Source organism: Platichthys flesus, chromosome 17, assembly GCF_949316205.1.
Source record: "Platichthys flesus chromosome 17, fPlaFle2.1, whole genome shotgun sequence".
NCBI lineage: Eukaryota > Metazoa > Chordata > Actinopteri > Pleuronectiformes > Pleuronectidae > Platichthys > Platichthys flesus.
The window spans coordinates 9,771,084-9,794,290 of record NC_084961.1 but is presented as its reverse complement, the minus strand read 5'-3'; the positions used below and the strand labels follow the sequence as shown (position 1 = coordinate 9,794,290).

Here is a 23,207-nt window from a genome sequence, read left to right as displayed (position 1 = left end):
TCGCGCCTGTTTGTTTTTCTGCTTCCTGTCATAAATCAATTAACCCGCACTATGTATGTGGGTGTGTCAGCCGCCCGCACGGCTCTTTGGTGACATCTAGCGGCGAAACTGCTGTAAAGCCCGCACTCAGTTTGCCGCATTTCACTGGAAAACAAAATTTCACACTGGAGAGACAAAGCCCGTTTTACTATTAGTCACTTTTATTAATTCATTTCTTTATTTTTTTTCCATTTACCTCTTTATTTTCTTAAACATAAAACTGTTAAAACAACTATCAAAGAGAGGGCGTTAGTATCACAGCCAGCAAAGGTCCAGCTATGTCCACCTGTCTGTCTGCTCTCCTTTCTCTCAGTCCAATCCATCGTCCTGCCAATCTCCCCCAGCTCTTTAGCGCTTGTCAGTCTCTTTTGTTTCCAGTTGGTCTGTTTTTGTTGTATTTTCCGTGCTGTGGGTGGTGGCGTTTCATGCCACACACGTTGTTACTCCATGTGGCAAAACAAGATAATGTTGAGATCCTGCTGTTCCGAGGGAGTGACTGTATATAGTAAAATAAACAGTCGGTTCTGGGGCTTTCCCGTCACAACACACCATACTCCTGCTGTCACCCGTGCTTCGTAGATGAGTGGGAATTTGCTGTTTAATTAAATACAAAGATTTTATCACCAGACCAGTGCCAAATGCCAATTACACAAAACTACACTAAATTAACTTTCAAAAATGTAAATTGAAGTGATTGTCATAAGGTTGAGTGCCTTTGTTTACGCTCTAATATCTATCATCTCAACTTAAAGCAGATTTTCCATTTCATTTTGAAGCAAAGTTGTAACAATATAAGTCCTGATTAAAGTCTGAATAAATAAAGCAACAAATTTGAATAATGGCCGTCAGAGTCAACTAAAATCTGTGGATGCACCACAGCTTTTTTCAGTGTTACTAAACTATTCTGAATAGCAGGGAAACTGGGGACCTACCGATGTAAACAGGTTTGTCTCTAATGCTAACCTAACTCCAGGACGTAAACAAATGCTTAAGTAGGCGCTGGTACACAGGGCTACTGACAGGATTGGACCAGGGCCTACGAGCCGACATAACCACGCAGTGCACAGGAGAGGCCACTCATCCCAGTAGAGTCAACATGACGCTTCAAGTCGCTGAGGGTGTAAATCATAGGTCCAATTTCTTCTTTTCCACTTCAGAAAGAACATATCTCCCTCTCTGGATAGACAGGCATAGACAATTACAATAAGCACTAAAAAAAAGAACAAATATTTGTTGGCCTAAACCCATTTTGAGTGAGTTGCCATTAATGTAATTGTTTTTTTTTTTTCAATTGCAAAACATTCTCTGTACAAACAGAATCAAATTTCAGATGCACAAATATGTCACATGTCCAAATCTGTACGTCCCAACTCTTCCACACCAGAGAGCTGAGCTGGCTGGTGCCAAAGTGTTTATATCCAGACGATCTATGTTTCTTATATCCCAGCTCTCCTCTCCCTCCATGCTGCGTGTTAATTGGTCAAAGCAGAATGAATCACAGGATGGTCACATAGAGGTGTCATGTGATTGGTTGAGATGATACTCCACAGAGAGCGAACGGTTTTCCAAGATGAGTAGATCTTCTTCTTTTTTTAAGTTTAAACTTGATGTATTGTAGTTCCACTGTTCATATCATCCATCTCCAGCTGCCCAGAGGCTGTCCTCTACGTCCACAGGCGGGGAAGTCAGGGGGGTGAGGAACAGGATGGAGTGAAGAGCCTGTTTTTGTCTTTACAGCGAGAGAGAGAGAGAGAGAGAGAGAGAGAGAGAGACAGAGAGAGAGAGAGAGAGAGAGAGAGAGAGAGAGAGAGAGAGACTCCATCAATCCATCCATGATCCTTCCCTGACGCCTTTCACCATAAAAAACTGCTGCTGATTGGTGAGCAAGAGGAGAGAGGAGGGGTGGGTTCAACTGATCGGGGATCAGCGATGATCATTGTACATATTGATTAGTGATCAGGAGCATTGAGTGGGTCCAGCCCCTCCTCTCTCCTACACCTATCCAAGTCTCCCCCCTCCCGAACTCCAAACCCTATTTCAGCCCATATCAGAGCAGCAGGACCTGTAGACAGAGGTGGCCCCCTCTGGCCCTCCACTGTCAGAGGATGATGCAGCAGCGGCACAGACGCTGGCCACCTCCATGTACAGAAGGAGGGGGTGTCACTGGAGCAAAGTAGGCGTGGACCTTGATCTCTGGAAGATGGGACTGTGTGGGAAAATCAGTGAGTTAATTAAAAAGTATAAAGACGCTAAAAACACAGGAAAAGCCTCTAATATGCACATATGTTCAGGATATGGTAAATTGTTCTATTTTTACTGCAGCCAAGGAATTTATGTTTTCATCTGCATTGGTTTGTCTGTTATTTAGCATGATTACACACAAACTACAGGACCAATGGCCATGAAAGTTCGTGGAAGGATGTGGTATGAGTCAGGGATTAACCCCTGGCCTTATGTTGCTAATCCGGATCTGGGGGTAGAATTCAGGAGTGTTTGCAATTCTACGGAAGCATATTGTATTCACTTATGGGAAATTATCTCGTTAATTCACAAAAACAGGGCTGTTATGCCCAGTTTGTGCTCCTGCTTCAACCACTGTTGTCTCTTCACCGTGACCTTTTCTGTACAAAAAAATTATTCACATAGCCACAAATTATCCTTTTTGTGCCTTGTGGGGATTAAAATAAATGTCCCTAGTTCGCTGGTGAGCTTAAGAGGTGCATGTTGCTTCCTTCAGACTGACTCTTTAACTCCTTTAAACTAAATCCTAGCAAGAAATTAATTGGTGCCATTAATTGGTTAAGTAATTAATTTCCCACAAAGTCAAACCATTGCCTTTAAAGTCAAATAAACTAAATAAAAAGAAGATCAAATAAGGTAGAGTATAATTCAAAAAGAAGATATTTTTTAAATCGATACATCCAATCATCTGTACTTTACACGGCCGAAACCCCTTTTATTTCCACTGACCCGGATGCGTTTGATGCCAGCCCTGGTGACTTGCTGACAGTCGTAGAGCTCAATGCGCTCCAGACGATGGCAGCTCTTCAGGTGCTCCAGGGTGACGTCTGTGATGAGGGGGCAGTTGTCCAGCTCCACCACAGTGAGGCGCTCTTGGCCACAGGTACTGCTGCTCAGAGCTCTGATGCCATCATCTGTGATCAGCTCGCAGTGGGAGAGGGACTGTCCGGGGCACAGCACACAGGGAAGCACACACACACAGATAGATGGATTAAAGCTCCATAAGCATGCAGACAGGAGGAGGCAGGGCCTGGCACTAACTCAGAGCTGAAGGTGTGAATGTTTACCAGTGCTTGCAGACGAGGGCAGTGGATGGCCAGCTGAACCAGGGTGTTATCTGTCACCTGATGGGAAAACAAGCTTGGTTAAAGTGCTCATGTGTCTAGAGGGAAGCTAAGAGGCTCAGTTCTCAGGCTTGGAGGAATGTGTCACTTCTTCTCTGTATCCATCTCTGATTTTTATCTAAAGGAACTTAAAAACTGTCAAAGTCATTGGACTCACTCGCCCTCTTGGCAGGGATGCAATCACATCTGTCTTTCTTCATACAATATAATCATTACCCAAATAGATAAAACCCAAGAAACCTTTCCAGATCCAACAGAAACAAATACCACAAGCATGGAGTTGGTGATAAATAAGGCAACAACAAGCTTTCTTACCAAAATACATTCTTCTAAGTCCATTTTTTCCAGCTCGTGACAATTCTGTGAAGATAAACAGACGGGTTTGGGTTTCGTGGGAAAAACATTACATCCAGATCCAGTGATATTGAGGTGAAATGGACAAGTGACTTGACAAAATGTTCACACACAAGAAAGCAGGAAAAGGAGAGCAAACTGCAAACCTCACCCTGGCCAGCACCGTGAACCCAGCGTCAGTAACATGGGAGCATCGTGCAGCTTCAAGAATCCTAAAATAACACACACATTCAAGCCTTGTAAGGAAACACTGAGAGGACTGTGACTCACTTGAGTATTTGCATTAATGTTTCCAACAATGACATATTATCAGCCAGTCAATAAGGTAGGACCCCAGACTGCACATAAAGATGGACAACATGTCTGTTCCGCAGAAGAGAGCTGATGCGTCTTGATCGCCACCTAGTTGCTGGCTGCAGTATAGGTTGTAAATCTTAGTGGATGGGACATGGTCTAAAAAGTCAAAGATAGACAATAAATAAAATATTCTCAAAGATGGTTTCTGTCATTTTAGGTAGAGTAATTCTTAGCACAGTGGTGGTTGGTCCAGAGCTGAGTTTCCTGATTAGTTTGGTTTTAATTAGTTATTGGATGCTATAAGAAAAGAGTCATGATTGGCAGCTGGGACGGACTCGTGACAGGGACACCTCACCAGCACAGCTCCATCCCCTGATCGCTTCTGTACAGACTCTGGCTCCAAATGCACAACATGGCAGCTTTTGTATCCGGTATATTCTAACTTCATATCTGGATAGCGGGAAGAAGTGGAGAAGTGCCGTCCATCTTTATATACAGTCTATGGGTCGATCCTTCTGGTCATAATTTACAGGATTTGTGTGTCACTTTCGTAAACAGCCTTTATTTTTATTTTTTATACAGATGAGAGCAGTCACACAGACTGAGAATATTAATATTCTGTGGCTACTGAAGCAAGCTCAAGTATATACTTAAGTTGGGAACAGTTGAGTCCCAGAGCAGTGAGGGAGGCGTCCGTGATGTTTCCGCAGCCAGACACACAGAGAATCTGTAGCTTGTGACATCCCCGGCAAAGACTGACCAGGCCATCATCTGTTATTTGCTGGAGGCAACGGAGGACAACACAAATAAACAAATTAAGAAAAAAAGGAGGCACAAAGTAAGCCCCCCATACATTATTATCAGTCGGTCCCCCCCACCCCCCCAAATAACGCAAGCAAATGTTCCACTTACTGTGCAAGACTGCATGTTGATAGTGGTGAGTTCTGGGCAGTGTTTTTGAAGGTGTTTCAATGCTCCATCTTCCAGCTGCGTTCAAAAATAAATTGCAGAATATTGTTAGGAGCGGATCAATAATATACTGTATGTGTTGATGTATCTGCTACAACTACAAATAAACTATTAGTGGCTCGTGATTGAATTACACCTTTAACAATTTCACCCTGTTCCCTGTTTGCCTAATTAACCTATCATGACTAATGAGCCCCCAAATATGATTCCTGGGGTTTCTGTGATTTTTATTCCAGGGAAGAAAGTAGACTAGACTTTGGTGAGAAAACCAACTGGGGAAATCGTTGTCTCCACCAGAGTCAGCAGGAAAGAAAAATGCTAACATAAAAAGAACAAATACCACAGGATGGATAATGTAGTGTGTTTGGAAGTGTAAGTGGGGAAAAGGGCACATTTCTCCTCAGTGAGTCCTATGAATGTTCAGTAGTGAGAAACTACTGTGGAGTGTGTACTGTATGTAACAGTTTTGGTTAATTTGAATAAGAGAATCTATAGGTTTTAGAGTTTTCTGTGTTTTTACCATGTCTTTTTATTCTTTCTTCAGTAGAATCATTTTATGAGCTGAATGTAAACATCTGAGGAAGTTGTTTACAGTAACCTGTGGTGTCCTCAGCAGCAGGTAACACCAACTGCATCTCAATGAATGAGACAATATAAATCAGATAAAAGTATCTACTTTCTTTAACATTTTTGGTATTTTATTGTGAAACTTTAAATAAAGCACAAATGATTAGCTGTTATTATGGTCGATACTCAGGATACATACAGAGCTGCAAATGAAGTGTTTATTCACCAACCTAAATAAAAACATTTACTTTGAAAAATGGGAGAAACCTGCAATAATTGAAAAGGTATTGTAAAATTCCACAAAGAGGGCATTACAGCCTCCCTTTAATAAAAATATATACATATTAATTTCTTGCTGTGCCATGCACACTGTCTGTATATCAGTGGAGTGTGTGTAAAATAGTGTACCTGTGTGCAGCCTCTGAGGAACAGCACTCGTAAACCGTTGCAGCCTCTCGCGAGAGCTTCGATGCCGTCACGTGTGATCTGGTCACACCACGACAGGTTCAACATCTCCAGCATTCTGCAGCCGTCACTGAACACAGACACCAAGGCCATTCACAATGCACGTACAGACAAGCATAGTGCATATGTTTCTATTTAATGAAGAGTTCGATGTAGAACAGAGTGCACATTTGTACAGTGAGCATGTGCACGACTACCCAGCAATCCACAGCACACACCACACGATCTCTCATAAGGAGAAACTCCTGACTAGTATATCTAGTCTCTGCCTCTTCATACCCCATTAACCGTCTTCCACTCTGAAAGGCAGCAGTTGTCCCTGACACATAATTTGTCAGCGGGTGGAAAATCATGCTGGAAGCTGCAGAGTGTGAACTATGTTTAGGTCTATGTTTGTTTATTTAGCACTGATACATATGTATTTGTGGGGATCTGTTAACTGTTTCAATGTTAGTGCTGATGGGGGTTTGGATATGTGAGGGTTCACTGTAGTTAGTCAGTGTGCAGGTCCTTTACCTGACAGCCTTGAGGGAGTGGTTGCTGATGGACACGCAGGAGGTGAGATCTAGTTGTTTGAGTTTGGAGCAAAACTTGCTGAGGCTGAGGCAGGTGCTGTCGGTGATCTTGGTGCAGCCGTTTAAGTTCAACACTTCGATGTTCCTGCAGTTCTGCGCAAACGTCCTGGGAAACAGTCGAACAGGGACGAGGGAGAAGGGGAATAACTTCATTTGGCTTCATTGCATAAGTAAGAAGTCTGATGCTGGGTGCTGCTCAGGAACCAATTAACAGAGTCATCTACAGGCCCTTGGGGGGGCTGTACAACTGCTGCATGTGTATTTTTTTCATGTCACTGTTATACATAAGCCTCTTAATGAACAGCTTGTATTTCCTTTAATGAGCTGCTTGTAGAGGTGATAGAAATATTCAAGTGAAGCCATGTAAAGTCACATCACAACCGGTCTTCTTTTGTTTTTGTTTGTATATGTCTTTGTGTGTGTACACAGTAAAGTGAGATCAAATGGTATGAAAAAAGAGAGATTCAAGCACACAGTCCCGAGGGGCTGAGCGGGCGCAAGCGGCTTAAACTTTAAACACAGTCACGCAAGGATGAAAACAGCAAGTAATCAAAACAACAAGGGAGGGACATTGATTAAAAGCCAAATCAGAAGTAGACTGTGGCTTGGTGGTCAGTGTGTATCAGAGAGACCGAAAGACTCTCACTTCAAGGAGGCATCTCCCACACTCAGACAGCCCCTGAGGCTCAGCTGCCTCAGGAAGCCTCCACAACGCTTGGAAATGTTCTCCACCACCCGCCCCTGAGAGACGCAGGGAAAGAGAGAGGGAGGGAGCGAGAGAAAGAGAGAAAGAGAGAGAGAAAGAGAAATATGAGTCGGTCTTGGCCACAGGACAGAGGATCAGCTGTGACGTCACATTGGGCACCAAAGCCTACTGACCCAGCACTAAGCCTTGGGCTGGATAATGCTACTCAACACTCACACACACATGCAGCACATACAGTATCTACGAGCCCACACACACACATACTGTCCATTTCTCTTTTTTTCCCCCTCTCTTGTGGAAACACACCCCTCACCTCGATGTCGGTCTGGAAGTTGAACAAGTCGATCTTCTGCCAGTTGCTGCCATCGAGGGCCAGGACATTCCACGCCTGAGAGAGTAACAGACAGGTTGTGGACAGAGACAGACAAGTGGGTCAGACAGGGGAGGGAGGAAGGTGACTCTCTTATCATAATGTGTGGCAGAACTTCCATTGTGTGGCACTGAGTAGGTGTTTGTACACTGCAGACATTTTTTCAGTTTCTCTCTTGAAGCCAGCAGCAGGCTTTTCCCCATTATAACACTTCTTCCATCTAGAGCTTCAGAAACATGCAGATGTGCTGATTTTTTGACTCCACAGAAAAAAAATTCACCCTGGTCTGTTTCTTTGTTGGTTAGAATGTTTGTTTTTAAGCAAGTTGCACAAATGCAACTGACGGGTTTCCATGAAACTTGGTAGAAGGAGTATGAGTCAGGGAAAAACCCATAAAATATGGATGCGGGTGCAGATCCGGATCAGGGGACGGATTTAGGATTTTTTCTCTTTCTCCAACATTGCAGGAGAGGGCGTTATTCACCATTGTGTGTGAAATTTGTTGCAGCTTGATTAACTGTTGGGCCTTGACAGAGGTATTCCCCCTACTGAGTGGTCTATGTTTTTTATCAGTTATCTAAAGATGGTGGAGTCAGAATAATTTTGATCACACAAACAAAGTTGCTTTAAGACACTGACTTGGTCTCTCGCAAGCAAAGTGGGGTTTTCTCGCCGTCAAAACGTTAATCAATTACTTTCAATTAATCAAGAATGGGTCGTTAACTACTCAGACGGTCGGTAGTTTGATCCCCAGCTCCTGAGCAAGACAATGAAATCTAAATTGCCCCCCTGTGCCACCAATGTTCAAATCAATGACTTCTATCTATACATAGCTGCGAATGTGACCTGCAGTCTGTGAGTGGACATTAAGACAAGAAAAGTGTGATATAAACGAAGTCCATCATAACAGCACAGACACAAAGAACAGTTGCACGAAGCTCTGTAGAGAAGAAATAAACTACCCGAAAACATCACAAAGAAAATGTGCTGTGTCACTGAAGGCATCAAATAAATTGGAGCAGTTGTGAGAGCAGAACTGCATTCACAGCGCACGTGCCAAGCACTTGGTATTATTCACAGATAGCTCATTCATAAATGGCTTTCAGCTGCAGTGCACTGTGGCACAGCAGTGATCCACGAACACACAACCAGCAGATGGCACTATATTATAGACCTTTCTAGCGAATTCAACAATAGTGAATCTGTTTCAACTTAACTAGACCATAGTTTAGAAATACATATGTGTTTGTGTGTTAGTCCACACAGGGTTTGGAGGTGTAGGTGCTTACCTTCGATACTTGTGCACATCTACAGAGCGTTACCACATCTAAATAGGAGAATATTCTAGGAAGAGACACAAAAAAAACAGGATGAGTTTGTTTCAGAACACTGATGGTTGTCAGATAAAGAGTTCTAGTCAAACTTTTTAATTGAATATTTTCCCTGGGGTGTTAGTGAGTATATGTGTAAGTCTGTAAAAAGCAGAACAATCCCCTGTGTTTGGTTGACGGCAGGAGAGCCCCATAGACATGCAGTGTTTGAGCTGTGGGCCGTCCGTCCACAAAGGGCTGCATGCGGCAGGCTACTGGGTCAGCTCAATCCATTAATCTGCCAATGAGTAATCTCTGGAACTCAGACATGCAAGGCCACAGACAGCCTGGGACCGATAGATACACATATATACATATGTACTGGAGCCTGCACATATGAAACCAGTGGTTACATGTTGTGTTACGGCTCAGAGACGTCCCTTAAGGGGGGCGCATCTATACAGAGGTTGAGGTATTCAGAGAATTGTAATGGTGCCAGAGCTTTGAGTGCAGCTGGGGTCTGAATGTCCTTTTAACCCTCGGAAACAGGAGCTGCCCATTGTTTCCTTCATATAGATGCAGACAAAGGCTGTGTGTTTTGATGTGCGTTTGGCCGGGGCATGTTGGGACATGCCTCTCTAATCTATAGCGGAGTCTTGTGTCAGGGAGCACATGCACACAATCGACAAGGACACACACATACACACACACACACACACACACCGTTCTTGAAATTACTGCAGGCCACCAGAGAAGTCGACCAATCAGACGGGCACTCATCGATCGGCGTTCTAATAACTGGTTAATGGCTATGACGCTGCCCATTGATCCACTGTCTGTTTGAATCAAACACAGTTTGACTTTCCATTATGTGGGAGAGAAGCTTCTTTACCAATCAGAGAAGAATTGTTGATCGAGCTCACTGGAAAGCAATCGATCGATCTGATTTGGTGATTCCTAATTTGAGTCCTGTTACAGTGATTGACATTTGTACTTAATAGAATTACAGCAGTCGAGATCAGCTCTGACTTTTACAGCATTTTCTGATTACCTGAACCTGAATAAGGTCAGACTCGGAATGAGCAATAATTGAATTTAAGACAAGTGGAGGAGAGGAGATGATATGGTAGAGCAAAACTCCACATCAACATCATAAGTACTGCATGTTTTCACCTCACAACACGCAAGGGAGCTGTTATGCTGCCTCTGAACTCAGACAGAACAGAGAACAAGTTATTAGGCTTTGATTGCTCTATCAAACCCTGGGCCCTTTTTTTCCCCTGACACAGTACATAATAGGATTTTAATGGGGCATAGTCCCATTTGTTGACAAAATGCACACCTGGTCCTTCAAGCATGGCCAGATATGCGAGAGTCAAGCCTTGGCTGTGAGTCTGGGACTGGTTTCTATGGTAACTCCAGTCAGACATGAATTTGGCTGGTGGTGGTGAGGGTGCTGAGTCAGTGCTTCTAGGTAAGAGGACCCTGAACCAATCTGAATTCTCTCTCTCCCGGGCTCATCTGTCAGACAAGGTTCTTCAATATCACGTCAGGGTTTTAACAGTTTGTATACGTGCTGCGCTGGCCCAGATAACAGCTGTTTACAATGCACTGTCTGACTGGAAGGTGCAGAAAACAAGTCAGATACTCAGGCTCGCTCACAGCGATACATTAAGCAAACAGTGACGTTAATGAGAAGTCCAATTAATCAAATTAACTGATTAATGAGTTAGTAATCCTGTGGCAACATATACCACAAGGGTTATATATTCCAGGGTCCACACATTTTTTTTGATTGCTGAATTAGTAAATGGTTCCATTATTATTAAATGTTTTGCTTGTATTATATGTATTTCAATATCTTTGGACTGTTGGTCAAACATGCAATTTTAATATTTTGTCTTGAGCTAATTCACATGCATATTCAAAGTGGTGTGAATTAACAGTTCAGAACATAATACCCTTGATGTATTGCATTCAAAGGCCTACACACAGACATACACTTGATTTTTATAAAAGCTACTGAGACTAAACAACATCACTGTGTTTACCAGGCTGACAGGGCCGAACAAAATTATAACACAAGCAACCCACTTTGGTTCATAAACCAAATTTACTTCAAACACTGTGAGGCTTCCTCACAGCTGATGTTGTGCTAAGTCTCTCAACATGACACATGTGACATTAGGTCATGTGGTATCGCTAGCAAGTGCGTGTGAGAGCATGTTTTTTTTATCTGTGCACCAGTGAAAGTACGCTGGTGGCAGTGGGTGTACTGGTAGTCTCCGTGGAGACACAGCTGGAGCAGCAGAAGAGCACAGCACTGCGGAAATCCCCACCAGCTAACCCAAGCTATTTATAGCACACATACACACATATACAGTTTACATAGGGCCAGTAGAGTTCCACGCACAACCACAGACACACTATCATCCACATATAAATCAGTGTGGATGATGAACATGGGTGAGTGCATGTGTGATGTCAGATTTATGCTCAGCTGCTTCCTATATTGGTCTGTAGGTAACACAGATAACAGAACCTCATTTCAGACTGGTGACCAACGTGCATTATATAACACACACAACTAGTGGCAGAACAGACATACACATACCTACACAATGCTGCTTCAGCTAATGAGTAACCCTGACCTTTGTCCCAGGGTATGTTGTGTTGTGTTTTTCATGTGTGTGGATGGGGGAGATTCCATATTATTAATCTTACCTAAGAAGAAGCTCTTTAGGGAGCTTCTTGTTAATGGGGGCTTCATCGCTGTTTGAGAACACCTGCCGAGACACAAGATAAACAATGACATTTGAGTGATGTGTTGTGTGTGTGAGGTGCACAAGAGCAATGAGACAGAAGCTGTTACAATAGCAACACAGATCAAAACAGTAATTTAAGAGCATCATTGTCATCTTCAGCAAATCCACCACAAAAGACTACATACCACAAACCACCGTCTGGAATAATTTTGTTTTATATCTCAAACTCAATATTTTTTTACCACAAAATAGGTTATTGCATTATATTTACATTTATTAATGAGAAACAATCCATTAATTCCTCAAGTTACACTAATAAACAACCCAGAGCTACATTTGGCTTTCCACGTCCCCTCTTACAAGCTTACAATTCTGTTAGCCTGGTCAGCTTGTTGGCATGCTTATCTCAATTAGTCTACTCACTGGATGTCTGGCCATCTGCTGAATAGGACACACATACACACACAGACACACACAAGCACACACACACACACACACTTGCAGGTGATTCAAGTCAGACCTGTTTATGTGAAGAACAGAGGCAGAACATTCTCGATCAGGTGGGCCGTATTCAGCACATGAATTTAAATCACGGCGAACACCCACATTTGCTGTGCCTCTGCAGACAAGCATCCTGCCAGTGATACCCGTGTATCCTTAAAGACTCCGAAGCTTGCTTCTAATGAGGGGGACTCCCCGCTGTTTCAAACGCAAACACGAACAGTGAAATGTGGAGAACACAAAAGGGGAGCGGGGAAAGGCACAGTGGGGAGAAAAGGTTGATTCTGGGGGAATGCCTCGGCTCCAGCTATTCTGCGACAGATGCAAGCTTCTCGAAAGAGAAAGCAATAAGGGAAGATGGGGGAAAGAGGGAGGAAGTTGGGAAGAGTAGGGAAGTATCGAGACGGAGGGAAGAGGAAGACGAAAGGACTAGTGGAAAGATGTTTGCAGAAGTCACTTATAAAACCAGAGAGTGAAAGGAGAGGGGTGAGCAGGGAGGAAGGTGAGAAGGAGAGGACTAAAGGATAGAAAGTGAGGTTGTGAAGATAAAGGAGTTGATCCAGTCAAGGCCCCAAACAAAGATTAACTCAACTGGTTTGGATTTTAACATCTATGTTTAGCAGACAGCGTGGTCTGAAACACAGATCTGAACCTATCAATGAACCATATCCAATAATAGCTCCAGGTTATAGACAAAACCTTGTACATCATCGGCCTCATATGACCCTTTATTATTGAATAACAGAATATCACAATCTACCCATTAGCTTTGGGGCCAGCTCCCGACATGGAAAGCTTATTTAGTGGCTCAACAAAAGGTCAATACTAATGCCTTTATCACCAGCACCTCTTTCCTCATTAGAGAGGAAAATGGACACTAGGGTTTTCTTTACCATTGATAAACTACTAAATCCAATCGTCCTTCAAAACACGCACTCAGGCATCTGCTTTTAAATGTGAAGTATTTGAAAGCTTTTTTTTAAAGACAGTCAACCAGGGTGTCAATACTAATACAGCAAATAATCCTGTGATACACCCCAAAACAACCCCCAGAAATTGAGATGTTTTTAACAAACCCTAACCTAACCCAAACTCCTTCCATTCTCAAGATATCCTGGAAACGGTATATTTCCCACTACATTTATGAATCCTGCAGTGAAAACTTTACTTCAATTTTTTAATTTAGATAACACTAGAGGCCTCTATCAAACCTAACATTTTTTAGCAGAGTACCTGAAAACGTTTTTTTTTAATTTTTAATCAATTCAATATCTTCTTCAATGAAAACAGAATCCTTGGGAAATACTAATCAAGTTTTAGATCTGATCAAAGAACAGAAACATCTTTGTTCTTTGAAATTTCAGTGCAGCATTTGACACCATTGATCACAACATTTTAAATCGCTGTCTTGACAACTGGGTCGAGTCACTGAAGGTGTTTTGATCTGGTTTCAAACTTGCATTACAGGAAGATAATTGTGTGCTAATCTCTGGGATCATGTGTCTGCCAAATGTGACCTTTTGCCTAACAAAGCTGAGAGGGTCCCCTTCTATGCAGATGATACCGCACTGTACATATATACCTAGCCAACCAACCCAGACACTCCAAAGCGCTTTGAGTGGTCAAGACTGGGAAACCGCAATATAAATATGGACTATTTACGATTCACTTTCAACCCCATGTTAGGGGGATGACCCAGACAGTCTTCTTCCACCTGAGAAAAGTATTAATTAATAATTACCTACAAGGCTTTTAATGGCATAGCACCGTCATGCATCTCTGAGTTTTCACTATGCTATCAGCCACCAAAGGCCCGGAGATCCTCTGACTCTGAGCTAGTCTTTGTACCCAAAGCACTCCACAAAAAAAGCTTTTATTAATAATGCACCAAAACAGTGGAAAGCCCTACTCATGTAAACAGGCCACCTCTGTGGATGGATTTAAAAAAGACCCTGAACCATACATTTACCAGAAGCTTTTAGCCAACCATCTTTTTCAAAACGTTAATTTCTAACAATTTGTTCTAATTGTTTATGTTTCCAACATAAATCACTTTAGCGTATCAAAGGTTCAATACAAATAAAGTTACTACTATCATTGTTATTGTGTGACTCAGTATTACATATATCTAGCTTTAACCTAGTAAGGAGGAATTAAATGGACTGAAATTATATATTGCTGTGAGTAAATGATGTTAGGAGAACTGTCAACAGACAGGGCCTACAGTATGTTGACTCAGTGTCTCTCTGAAGCCAGAGGTGCTTTAGGATTTAAGACTAAATTTAGATTTAATTCCAAACTACCTCTGTAGCACATCACTGATCTTTGACTTCTCCCTCGAAAGACACCTGGTTACAGATGATCTCAACAGGCTGCGATCAAATTTATGTAAGATTATGAACAAAGGAAACTGATTTGGCTTAAACCTGCAAACTGAACCAAAACATGTCAGTGCTTAGCTATAGACATTGAAAGATCCATTCATTTGAGATTATTGCTGAAACATTTAATTCATGTGTCAATAGAAGGAATGATCATTAAATTTCTTTAGGAAGGAAAAAAACAAATATTTGTCATCAATCTCTGTCTTAATTTCTTTAAAGGTTGAAACTGAGGATTATTTTCATTACTGATTAGTTTCTCAGTTACTGATTTGGTCATAAAATGCCCACAACAACTTCCTGTGGACAAAGGGTTGTCCTCAAATGACCCTTTTTGTTCAACAAGGGATATTGAGCATAATAAAGTAAAAGATACACAAGCAGCTATCTCAGACCTTTATGAAGCAGGAATTTTTCTCTAAATTTGACTTTGGGAAATTAATCAATCATCAACATAACTGCTCATTTAATTGTTGTTCACCCAGCAACTAATCAACTCATCATTGCCGCTCTTGTCGTACATTTAATATCTGCTGACAAACAATTGAATGTGTTCAATTTGTGCATGAGTGGAAAGAAAAAAAAAACGTTGATCAGAACAAACAAATTACGGCACAGCCTCTCTCTCTGTGTTGTGTAACCCTAAGTCCATGTAAGACGCTGCCAGATGCGATGGTATGAACGTGGTATTTGCTGTGTGATCTCAGCTGCAGATATGGCATCACGACAGCGGGGGGGCAAAGCCGTCTCTGGTACGCATGCTTCATTGAAAATGATCACCTCAGCATTCTGGTGCCTTCGGTCCCCGTAGTGGCAGAGCAGCATTCCCAAGCAGGGAGTTCCTCTCTGCAGTCAGACTCCTCTTCATAGACAGTGCACAACAGGCTGGGTAGAAATCTGTTTTTTGACTTGCAGGGCTCTGGTCTACAGATTCTTTGCCACAATAAAGCAATAATGACAAAATTAGGTCTAGGTTGTATGGCAGGGTAAATTATGGGCCTGCAACTGAAAGGGGCTCGTGCAAGGTGTTCATTATAAAGCATCATCTCAGGTGTTACAATATTAGACAAAGCTCTCACGTCCTGTTCTGTTACCCCCCTCACTTTTCATTCTCTCTGAGTTACGTACCAGCTTGTTTCCCACTGTACGCTGGTTTCCATCTAAGAAGCTTACAGCTCTGTTGAGAAATCAACCGATATGGCAACACACCACTACCGCCCTCCGTTCTCACTCACTTAGACACACATGTTCAAGCCGAGGCAGCTGAGCGCCTGATGGAGTAAGTCAAGTACTATCAAGTCAAGAAGAATGTCGACAATGCCTGAATGTAATTAGAGATAAACAATAACCATGGGAGACACACAACTTATTGGATGGGAGTTGATTTAAGGCTTGTGCATGACTGCGAGAAAAAGCATTGACAAGGCAAATTTTCCACTGTGGTAATTATTATATTACACATCAATCAGGCTAAGCTGTGCTATAAAATGATCTGCAGAACTATGTGGTGGAGCAAGGGGTTGAAGACGACTACGTACATTCACTCAAACAAGGCACCAATGTGGAGATTTAACGGTATTTCTGCTTTTGCTGTAAAATGTTGCACTTTTCCACTCCACTATATATTTACTTTATTTGACAGCTGTTGTTACCTGCTACTTTGAAGACTAAAGCTTTATAAGTAAACAGGTGATCATCTTATATCTTTAGAACATGGGGCAAGATGGTGAATATCACTTGTTTGTTTGAAGGTATTCTGCCCTAACTTGATGTTCATTTGCAACACACCAAGCCACTGATGTCAGGGACCAGATTTCAGTTGTGTACCTTCGTTTCAGCGGGTGTTGGGGCAGTTAAAAATCACAATAGCTCACCCTATAAGGCAGGCCTCCCAGGCTGAGCAGACCTGGGTGTGTGTCCCTAACATCTTGGGGCCCAGGTGTTCCCTTCTCTTGATGTACAGCCATTGATATATTACCAAATATAACAAATTTTTACTATACAACATTATATGAAGCTACACTGCAAAATGCTGCAAACTGTAAAAACATCCGGAAATTCGGCTTTGTACAGGGATCAATCCTGCTTTGCGTGTTCATTTTTGACGCCACATCTAAATGCAAGTGACATTTTGAATGCAGTTGAAGTCAAGTATTTTCTTTACCTAGAAATTTAGCTCGGACATGCGTTTACCACCATATCCAGGCATTAATGAAAGGGTGTGGGAGCAAGCATGATCATTTATAGCCCTCTGTGTAGCAGCATGCAGTGTATGACTATTATGATTGTTGAACACAGCAAGTCTGTGTGTGTGTGTGTGTGTGTGTGTGTGTGTGTGTGTGTGTGTGTGTGTGTGTGTGTGCGTGTGTGTGTGTCAGTGGCTCTCAGAGATCCATGCAAACCTCCTGTGGCAGCTGTCATTCACAGGTTTTCACAGGAAGTGTCACAGTTTGTTTTCATTGCAGTGTTACCTGCCAAACCCGAGTGGTGACTAATTAAATGCTGCTACACTGCTTGTATTAACAACACACAGTCTCCGCCCGTCCATCCGCAGCACCCCCTCCTCCCTCCTCCTGGAAGCCTGTCACCTCAGGCGACCGTTCCAGCCAAGTGTCGGCCCCTGATGTATTGACAAGCCCTCGGCCACAGCCCCGCTCTGTCCCCCCGCAGTCCCGGGCTCCGTGTCGCCGCTGCACGTCTGGCTACTGTTGCGGCAGGACGACAACAGGATTTGGGATTACCCTTGACCGACAGCACGCCTCGGTTCTCCAGGCTGCATGTAGAATTAGAAGCAACGCACACACACACACACATACACGCAGACCCACACACACACTATAAAACAAACAGTTGAATCACTGGCGGTCCACTCCCTGTGTCATACCTCAAACCGGCCCTTGGTGATACCGTTCATGTCTGCGGTGGAGGCGGCGGAGGGACGTCCGTGCTACAGCCCGCACACACCAGCCGAGCCGTTAATGTTTTTTGTCGCCGTTTTATTTTGGGTCCCTCGCGGTGTGTGAAGGAGCCGTGGTCCTCACACCCTCCACCTCCCTCACCCCGCAGCCGTCAGCGAGGCTCCTGTCTCCCGGGTCAGCGAGGCGGAGGTGGCGGAGGCGAGGGTTCGGGTGGCGTCGGTCCGGGGCGGCCTGCGGTGGCGTTAACTGTCGTTGTCTCGGAGAGCAACGGCTCCCCAGCCCGTCTCATCACAGGGCTACCAAAATAACAATAATAACATGGACGGTCTGTCAAGTGACTTCACTTCCGCCTCTCCCTTCATCGCTCCAGCTCCAGTCAGCTGGTCCCGGACCTCACGAGTCGGATGAGAAGGGGGGGGAAAGAAGAAAAACACCACAACAACACGGGCAACGTGAAATCAACGCAACGCTTCCACCTCCCGCAGTGGATCTGCCCCGCACGATGGCGACTGACACGAGCGTTTTCTTCACGGTTTTCTGTTTACTTGCGGGAGAGAGAGCGAGACCGAGAGAGGGAAGGGGAGGGACCACGTGACGTCATTGCTGCGGGAAAAAGCACGCGTGGCCGATTTGTTTTGATTGGGGGGTGGGGGGGGTGCTTGCAGAGATCGAGGCGAAATACAACAAAAATGGCGTTTTTCTTCTTTGTGTGATTATTGTTTTTAATCGATCGTATTCTCTGAGGTGGTGACGAGTGCGACAGACGCGGGACGTGAGCTGACACGAGCCGGCGAGGGATTTAAAAAGGAAAGAAACGATCACATCGAGCTAAGATGTCCTCTGTGTTAGAGATGTGCAAGTCTGACACATTCAGGCAACCTGCAGACACACACACACACATAGAGACACACGCACACACACTGACACACACTGAATATAATTATGCGTTATGCAAACTGTTGGAATCAGCTGTTGGAATCAAAGGCAATATCACACTGTAAAAATAGCCTGCAACTGAATACTAAGATTAGCAAAAGTATTTGCAAAATATTCTTAAAGTAGCAAAAGTAGTCATACTCATGACGACAACGTCCACTGTTCATTGTATAAATGATTCGATTATTAGCAGCATTTGTTGTAGTTGGTTGAGATTTGGCAAAAACTTCTGCATTATAAAAAAAGTTAGGTTAAGTTACGTTGATTTGCATGGACACAGGGTGAAGTATTCCTACATTGGCCCATTTGTTTTTCACTTCCACAATTAAATTACTTCAAAAGAGCAGGATAAGTTTTTTTCAGAAGCTCTCCCTGAATCTATCAAATTACTAAAGTAAAATGGATTTAAATAGTGAAGAAAATATATTTTCCTTCTAAACTCAGGTACAGCCAATTTATGTTTAAGAACATTTTGGTGATACCACTTCGGTACTAGTGTCCCGGGTGTTGTGTAGAATGCAAACACTTACCATTATTATTTAATGTTTGCAGATTGATTGCTGCAGACACACTGTGAGTTATATAGATCCTGAGAGAAACATCTTCAAACACGCTCCCACAATCCACAGCCAGATGGCGCTCTATCCCATCAATCTAATCTGTGTTCATCCTGAGCTGTTACAAGGACATAATCTCTTCAGCACAGTGCTGGCTACTTTAGTGTAACTATGTGGTAATAGGAGGATAAGTGCTGTGTAATCAGTTGAGTTACTTCCATTTTCTCTTACTTTCTTTCTCTACCACATATATCATATTCCTTATTTCGCAAACATATATTTTCCTTTCACTGTAGGGTCCCATTGTGCTTTACAGCTCATAAATCCCAGCTAGAGTGATCTGCAGGCATGTGTTCACCAAAAAATATTCAGGCAGAAATAAAAACCTTCTACTTCACTGTGTTCCAACTGTGTTCCAACTGCTATTACGCAATGCCAGTAGCACTAAGTGATTCAGATTTTTTTTTTTTTTTTGGGGGGAGGGGGGGGGGGTTAAGAATGTTACCTTTCAAAAGAGACCAAGACCATGCATGTACTCCAAATGGTTAAAGAACAGCTTTCAATTTACTTTGGGTATTCCTCACACAGGCGTTTTAGGCGAATCTCACCCGCCTCTCTAGAGGTTAATACATTTACATACAATTTTCGTATATATGCTTTACCTGTATATTGCAGATTCCCATAATGTAGAATAGGGTTGATCCACCTAAATCAGCTGCTCACACATAAATGCATCAGTGATAATAATCCAAGTATTTGTGACACAGAGGCATTCTGTGTATGAGAAACCTAACTTTTACAGAGGGACATTTTTTCATTTGTCACTGTTACTTGAGATCAAATGAGAATAGTGTCGCTATCTCATTAACGTTATGGATCAAATTTTTTTTTTTGCACCACTGAGGTCAGACAAAGCTGCTAGCTGCCAAATTCCCTGTGTGGCATGTAGGAATTTGACTAAGAACTAATAGCTCTTCTATATGATGAATGATGATATGAATCATGGTTGAATTCAATTTAGCTGATTCACTGTCGGAGTCCCAATATTGTCATGCTTACTCGACTTATTATCGTGACGAATAGAACAGAAGCATCATCATCATCAGTTTGTACCATCTGTGGTTTTCCCACAACGACCGGTCCAAACGTCTGCTGTGACAAATGGGCCCGTTCTCAGAAATTACAAGTATTATTAAACTGACATGTGTAACCAAGCTAACAGGCAAGTGAGACATAGGTCCGTCTGTATTTGTCCACACAGCAAACCTTCGATTATCCTTTAATCCATTTTCTATCACATAATCTTTCTATAATGATTATCTTTTGATGGGGGCTGGATCCGATCCCATCTCACATTGGGTGTCAGGTGCAATATCTCAGGAACATCGTTGAACTTCTTCAAATTTGAAACAAATGTTCCCTCTGGTTTCAAATATGACCTTACCCTATGTTAAAGGTCAAAGCCACACAGAAATCACACAGTTACACATTTTATCTTAATAACACCTCGTCATTTAAAATTTGGCACAAATGCTCATAGATTAACTGATTGGATTTCAAAGGTCAAAGGTCAAAAGGTAGAGGTCATAGTTTTAGGCCTCTCGAATATCATATCTCATGTCTGCCTTTTGGGAATGTCTTCAAATTATGACCAGTTGTCTCATTGACTCAAAAATGTGAGCAGACATCAGACCTGCTATTCAGATTTAATTAACAAAAACTTGAAATATAATCATACCTTATTTCATCTGGGTCCCCTCTGCAAATATATCTAGAAGAGGGGTATTCATCTGAAATATTAAAATGCAAAATTCATGAAAATAAAACTGACAGATTATAATGTACAGAAAAACAAACGTCTCTGTTGGTCTGCATTTCCCAAAGCAGCTGCCATTCATTACCACAGTGAGCCCTATGGGGCAATAAGCACAGCAGGATTTGTATAAAGTGGTAGTGATTAAAAGCAATATGAATAATTTTTACGAAGTTTATAGCTCAGCGTATTGTGTAACATACAAGCATGAGTCAGATTGTGTGTGTGAGTGTGTGCGTGTGTGTTTGTGTATGCTGGCAGGAACACATACATATTAGGATGCTTGTGCCAGAATTTTGTCTTACATCTCCTCCTTTCATTCCTGTTGCCACCCCGTCCGACTGAATCGCATTGTAATTAACAATCGCTCCTCAAAAGTCAAATTAATTAAGTCAGTTCTCTGAATAGCTCCGTGCCCTCCTCGTCCTGACTCAGCTGCGGCTGGCAGCGCCGTGTTGAATGTGTCCTGACGAGCGCAGCGGCCATGTCAGTGTCGAGAGAAGTCGTCTCTGTTCAACACAGACAGTGTCTCAGATGAATACCTCAGCTCAGACACCTCAGATGATAATATACTATGATTATGGATATAAGAGAGGTTTGAATACTTTTAATTCTTTATCAAATCATTTAAAGACTTAGTTGTATAGTTTGGCCTCTTTCTTTCCTCCTTTAGTTTGTATTGTTCCTGTTTTCTTGTCTATTTCTAATGTCATATAATGTTTTATATTATTTTATTAAAGGTACCTGTGTGTTTTGATACTATACATGGTTAATTTTGGACACAAAATATATTCAATATTATACTGCACTATACCATGTACTAATATTTGTGTATTGCATTGCAGTACTTTATTTAATTGCTATGTTCTTAGATAGCTCTATTTTGTTGTATTCTATTTGTAATCTATTCTTTTTGTACCTGTATTGTTGGGCTGCTGTAATATATGAATTCATCTCCTGGGGATCAATAACGGAATTTCTCATCCTATCTTATCTTTATAGCAATGTAGAAAAAACACAATTATTTGCAGGTTCAGATGCATGGAGACACATTATTTCTCACTGTCCAATGAATACTATGTTATACTTTGGTAAACTTCCCTTGTGCCTTTGAGCCAAACTATCACAAACAGGCCCATGAAACAGTGATATGTTGGAGCTGTGTGGTTTTCACCGGAGAGCACTGCACACACACGAATCATCTCTCACTGTTCCCTCCAAGTAGCTTCAACTCAGAGCTTTCCGAGCTGCTCCTGTTTTTCCGGACCCCACCCCTCCTGGCGGTTGAAGGTCGCTGTTGCCACGGAGACAACGTCAGTCATCCCTCTGTCCCTGGGATGCACTGGTATGACCAATGGTTTCCTCCTGAGTCAATCACACACCTGCACGACACGTCATTCTGACGGGACATGGGAAGTCACTGGTCTCACACATAGTCAGACCAGTGAATGTGTGTGCATGCGTGTATGTGTGTGCATGCGTGCGTGTTTGTGTGTGTGTGTATCTGTGTGTATCTGTGTGTGTTTACTTCCTCGCATTGTCTTATGGGTGTGTACTGTGAGATGACACACATGTGTGATGTCTGGTTATGTTTCTCCCTGGACACCTGCAGCAAACATAATTCACACCAGCCTCTCGGAGATGGTGAAGGTGTGAATCACTGTCTCTCTCCTCCTCGCCATCGCTCTCCCTTCTTTTCCCCCTATGACCCCCCAGCCCTCCAGAAATAGCCTCCGTCCACGAGTCAGGTACCCAGCCCACAAACCCTCACCCAAACCTCCATAGGAACAGAGATGAAATGGGAAAAAGAAAAAACACCGGATGTGAAGTTGGTGGCAGAATACAAGGGGGAGAGAGGGAACACAGGGAATAAGGAAAATAGTGTGAAAGGCAGAGATGAGGAAGTGTGAAGCCTCAATGTAGGTGTAACTCCTTGGAGAATTTCTTTACTATTGTCTTTTAAAATCTCATTTCAAATGGTATCTCTGTTTGAGGATCTGCATACACACACATCTACATTGATCTTGTCCCTGACTGTCTGCGGTCTGCTCTCATTTAACACTACACTCATAGAGCAGGGGAGATTCCACTTGCACTACTTTGTCTTGTAATAGAGTATTTTTCACATTGGGTTGGTTTTACATAAGTGAAGTATATGAATACATTTTACTATCGCATAAGATTCATTCAACAGAGTAAGTGTTCCAGATCTTTTGAGTCACATCCCATTGACTTCATCATCAGGTTTTGGTTGTTATTAAATCTTTACTGATCAAATTTCCCCAATTACTCCTTAGATTTTTGGATCATGATGGACTA

General features: G+C 42.6%; 1 protein-coding gene across 1 annotated transcript; it reads right to left on the bottom strand.

The window, feature by feature from the left end:
• Window positions 1-178: 178 nt before the first annotated feature.
• Window positions 179-18,141, bottom strand: fbxl2 (F-box and leucine-rich repeat protein 2). Its single transcript, XM_062410051.1, has 14 exons — window positions 17,549-18,141; window positions 11,742-11,803; window positions 8,997-9,051; window positions 7,651-7,725; window positions 7,278-7,372; window positions 6,573-6,737; window positions 6,000-6,126; window positions 4,968-5,042; window positions 4,706-4,836; window positions 3,910-3,970; window positions 3,720-3,764; window positions 3,348-3,404; window positions 3,010-3,222; window positions 179-2,245 (listed from the first exon to the last, which is right to left on the bottom strand). Exons 1-14 carry the CDS (start codon window positions 17,576-17,578, stop codon window positions 2,138-2,140), a joined length of 1,299 nt encoding a protein of 432 aa, XP_062266035.1. The 5' UTR covers window positions 17,579-18,141; the 3' UTR covers window positions 179-2,137.
• Between the last annotated feature and the right edge of the window lie 5,066 nt (window positions 18,142-23,207).

Bases quoted from the DNA above. Each gene is read 5' to 3' on its own strand.
- fbxl2 (XM_062410051.1), bottom strand. From the start codon at position 17,578: ATGAACGGTATCACCAAGGGCCGGTTTGAG. The intron at 9,052-11,741 runs GTAAGATTAATA...GTCTCTTCCTAG, and splicing joins CCTAAAGAGCTTCTTCTTAG to AATATTCTCCTATTTAGATG. The intron at 3,405-3,719 runs GTAAGAAAGCTT...TTTTCCCATCAG, and splicing joins ACTTAGAAGAATGTATTTTG to GTGACAGATAACACCCTGGT.